A 3035-nucleotide genomic window follows, 5' to 3' on the forward strand; every position below is an offset into this window, starting at 1 on the left:
TATATAATACAGATATATATGCGTGTATGTATATATATATATATATATATATATGTATTTCTATATGTATATACACACACATACATGTTTATATATGTATGTATGCTTGTGTTTATATGTGTGTGTGTGTAATGTATCGTAGCAATGAAGATGTTCTAAATGTTATATTTAATACGTCATATCTGTGTATGAATACTCAATGTTATATCAATAAAATATCATTATACATTGTTAATATATGCATAGATGTACCCTACCAATGAAAGTCTTAACGAATGTTCAATAAGTCGATGATACTGCACTCTATAGACGTGCTTATCAACATATGTCAATGTCTATATTCAATATACAATTGTATCCTTCAACAATATTGCTGAAAGTGTATGTTAAATTTTCTTATTATTTTGATTTCAGAAATATGCTATTCCATCTATGTACGACGTCAGCAGTCCTGGACATTACATTCACCAAGGGTCAAGCTCAGTTACGAAGAGTGACGAGGAGTTCGAAAAAGGTGACCAATCGAAAGGAAGTGTACAATATCTCAATCCCAACTGTGTTCTTCTAACTTACTTTACGGGAGAAACGTCGGTTGTTGTAGACGAACATTTTACTAGGTCCCTCAATCAAGTTAGCAGTTATCAACCACCAGACAGATCTGCCAGTAAAACATCATTCTCGCGACCAGGTGAGTGGCTTTCTCACACGTTCACTTCCAAATATATGACTTGCTTATCAAATGAATATTTCATACATAAACATGCATACACACACACGCACACACACACACACACTCATACATATATGTGTGTGTTCTGATATGAGGTTTCATTCCGTCGTTACTGATTGGTGAGTGAAGCCTCAGTTATTTCTTTCGAATGTGAAAAAAAAACGTATATCAATATATGTATATATATACATATATACATACATAAGTACGTACGTACATACATACATACATACATACATACATATATGTATGTACTACGTAGATATGTATATATATATATATATATATACGTATCCATGTATGTACGTGTGAACGTACGTGTGTATGTACGTATGTATGCATGTACGTATGTATATATGTATCTATGTACGCATAAGTGCACGAAACTCCCGGCTTTTGAGTCGCTAATATAGCTTCTCAGTTACATCATGCTGGCATTGTTTGTACTTAAATAGAAATCCACAACCAAACTCGGAGCTATAATGGATGTCTGTTCAATGAAATATTGAGTATTTGGGAATATAAAAACATATGAATTATTTTGAAGTTCTAAAGATCCTATGCTTACAAGATGTTACTTATTCTGAATGTTCGTTAAACTACATGGGCTTAAAAATAAAACTTCAAATGATTTAGACGTGAAAAATTAATAATGTCTATTTGTTTGTGTAGGTTTTGCAAAAAATGAAAATAAAAGTTTCCATTTAATATTAAGACACTTTAAAGACCAAATTTCGGTTTTTCTGGATTTTAGGTTTCTAAATATGTGTCTATGTGTGCTGATAAAATCTTTTATTTAAAAACTCAGTGGTTAGACCAATATATTAGGCTGATCGTGACGCAATAAAGTACTTCTTGTTTTTTTCTTTTGCCGTAGAATTCACTTTTAAGGCTAAAAGCACGTTCTTGTATAAATGATTTAAATCATTTTTTATATTTGTATTTCAGAGAGAATTGCTCTGATACTAGTTTGGAGATATCTATTGTTATAAGTTATTAATTCGAACCGTGAATTATACCACCAATCTTTGTGTTTCTATGTTTGTGCAACCGCCGCTGATTTTGATTGCTTGTAATGGTTGAATGTCATGTTAAAAAATGATGTTTTTTTTTAAATGTAGATTGCTTCAAGAAAATATTTTTTAGTAAGTTCTTATTAATAAGATTATGGGAATGACTGGAGAAGTTATGAACCTATTGATGCTCTTCATTTTCTTTTTCATAGGGTGTATATTGTGAATTATCTCGGTTAAAATGTATCAAGAAAGCTAACATCTTTAAAAGCTTCAACTGTAAAAGAAAAACCTAAATTTTTGAAATATCTATGGGAGTTTTTACAGAATCCATCAGTTATTTAGGTGTTTAAGTTAATATTAACAAACCATCTTCCTCACAAAAGCGACTTGCGATACAAGTAGAGTTGTCATAAAACAACAGAGTCTTAGTACCGGTCGTAGGTTTGTATGTTAAGTGCAGTGATCGTAGAGCAGTAAATTTTTGTTCTTATATCAAATTGTAAGAAGTGAGTTTCCTTCTATCAAGAAAAATGCTAAGCTGCTTTATTTACACGTGTTGTTGACGGATTTGTGATCTGACGATCTCCAAAAACAGGGGTTCACGAGTGAACCAATGTGCAGTCATGTACAACGTGACCACTCGACCTGCTACAAGTAGCAATCAAATCTCAGCTTCGGATAAAAACCTACTCATTTCTACTTGATTAAAGCTTAGTTTCAGAAAGGGCAAGATCTTATATGATTGAAGTAGTGATACTTAAATCGGTTTGGAAGGGTTAATATGTTCTGTGGAAGGGAGGTGGGTAAAAGTGGTTGATGTGCTTTAAAAGAAAAGTTTGTTTTTTCATGTTACAGAATGTTTCGGCCCCTATTTCATCATCTAGTTCTGTGACGATATTCTAAGCGGCAGTATTTATATTGTTTAAAATAGCATAACATATTTTTTAAAGATAAAGATTAGTTATAGAATAGATAAAGATCGGTGGGAGGTTTGTAAGCGCCATATTAGTTTTTTTTTTTCTATTTTATTTGGATGAAAAAATATATTGCTTCTTGCTATTAGCTTTTTAAAAAGTGTGTTACGATGGAAGGAGCTGGGCTGGAAGTGTGGTTAGCACGTCGGACAAAAAATGCTTAGCGTTTCTTGTTCTTTACATTCTCAGCTTAAATTCCGCTCAGCTCAACTTTTTGGTTTATCTTTTCATGGTCAATAAAATAAAGTATGAATCTAGTACAGGGATCGATGTACAGTAATCCCTCGACTATCGCGGGTGTTACGTCCCCCCCCC

The 3035-nt window shown here is 32.6% G+C and overlaps 1 protein-coding gene across 4 annotated transcripts in view; it reads left to right on the plus strand.

Moving 5' to 3' along the window:
• Positions 1 to 3035, plus strand: part of LOC106869519 (transcription cofactor vestigial-like protein 2) — a 147271-nt gene that overhangs the window by 106711 nt on the left and 37525 nt on the right. For all 4 annotated transcript variants that reach the window (XM_052970271.1, XM_052970270.1, XM_014915287.2 and 1 more), the window contains exon 2: positions 415 to 688. In XM_052970271.1, the coding sequence (XP_052826231.1) occupies positions 415 to 688 (274 nt within the window). The remainder of the gene's footprint in view (positions 1 to 414; positions 689 to 3035) is intronic.

Source organism: Octopus bimaculoides, chromosome 8 (assembly GCF_001194135.2).
Source record: "Octopus bimaculoides isolate UCB-OBI-ISO-001 chromosome 8, ASM119413v2, whole genome shotgun sequence".
Taxonomy (NCBI): domain Eukaryota; kingdom Metazoa; phylum Mollusca; class Cephalopoda; order Octopoda; family Octopodidae; genus Octopus; species Octopus bimaculoides.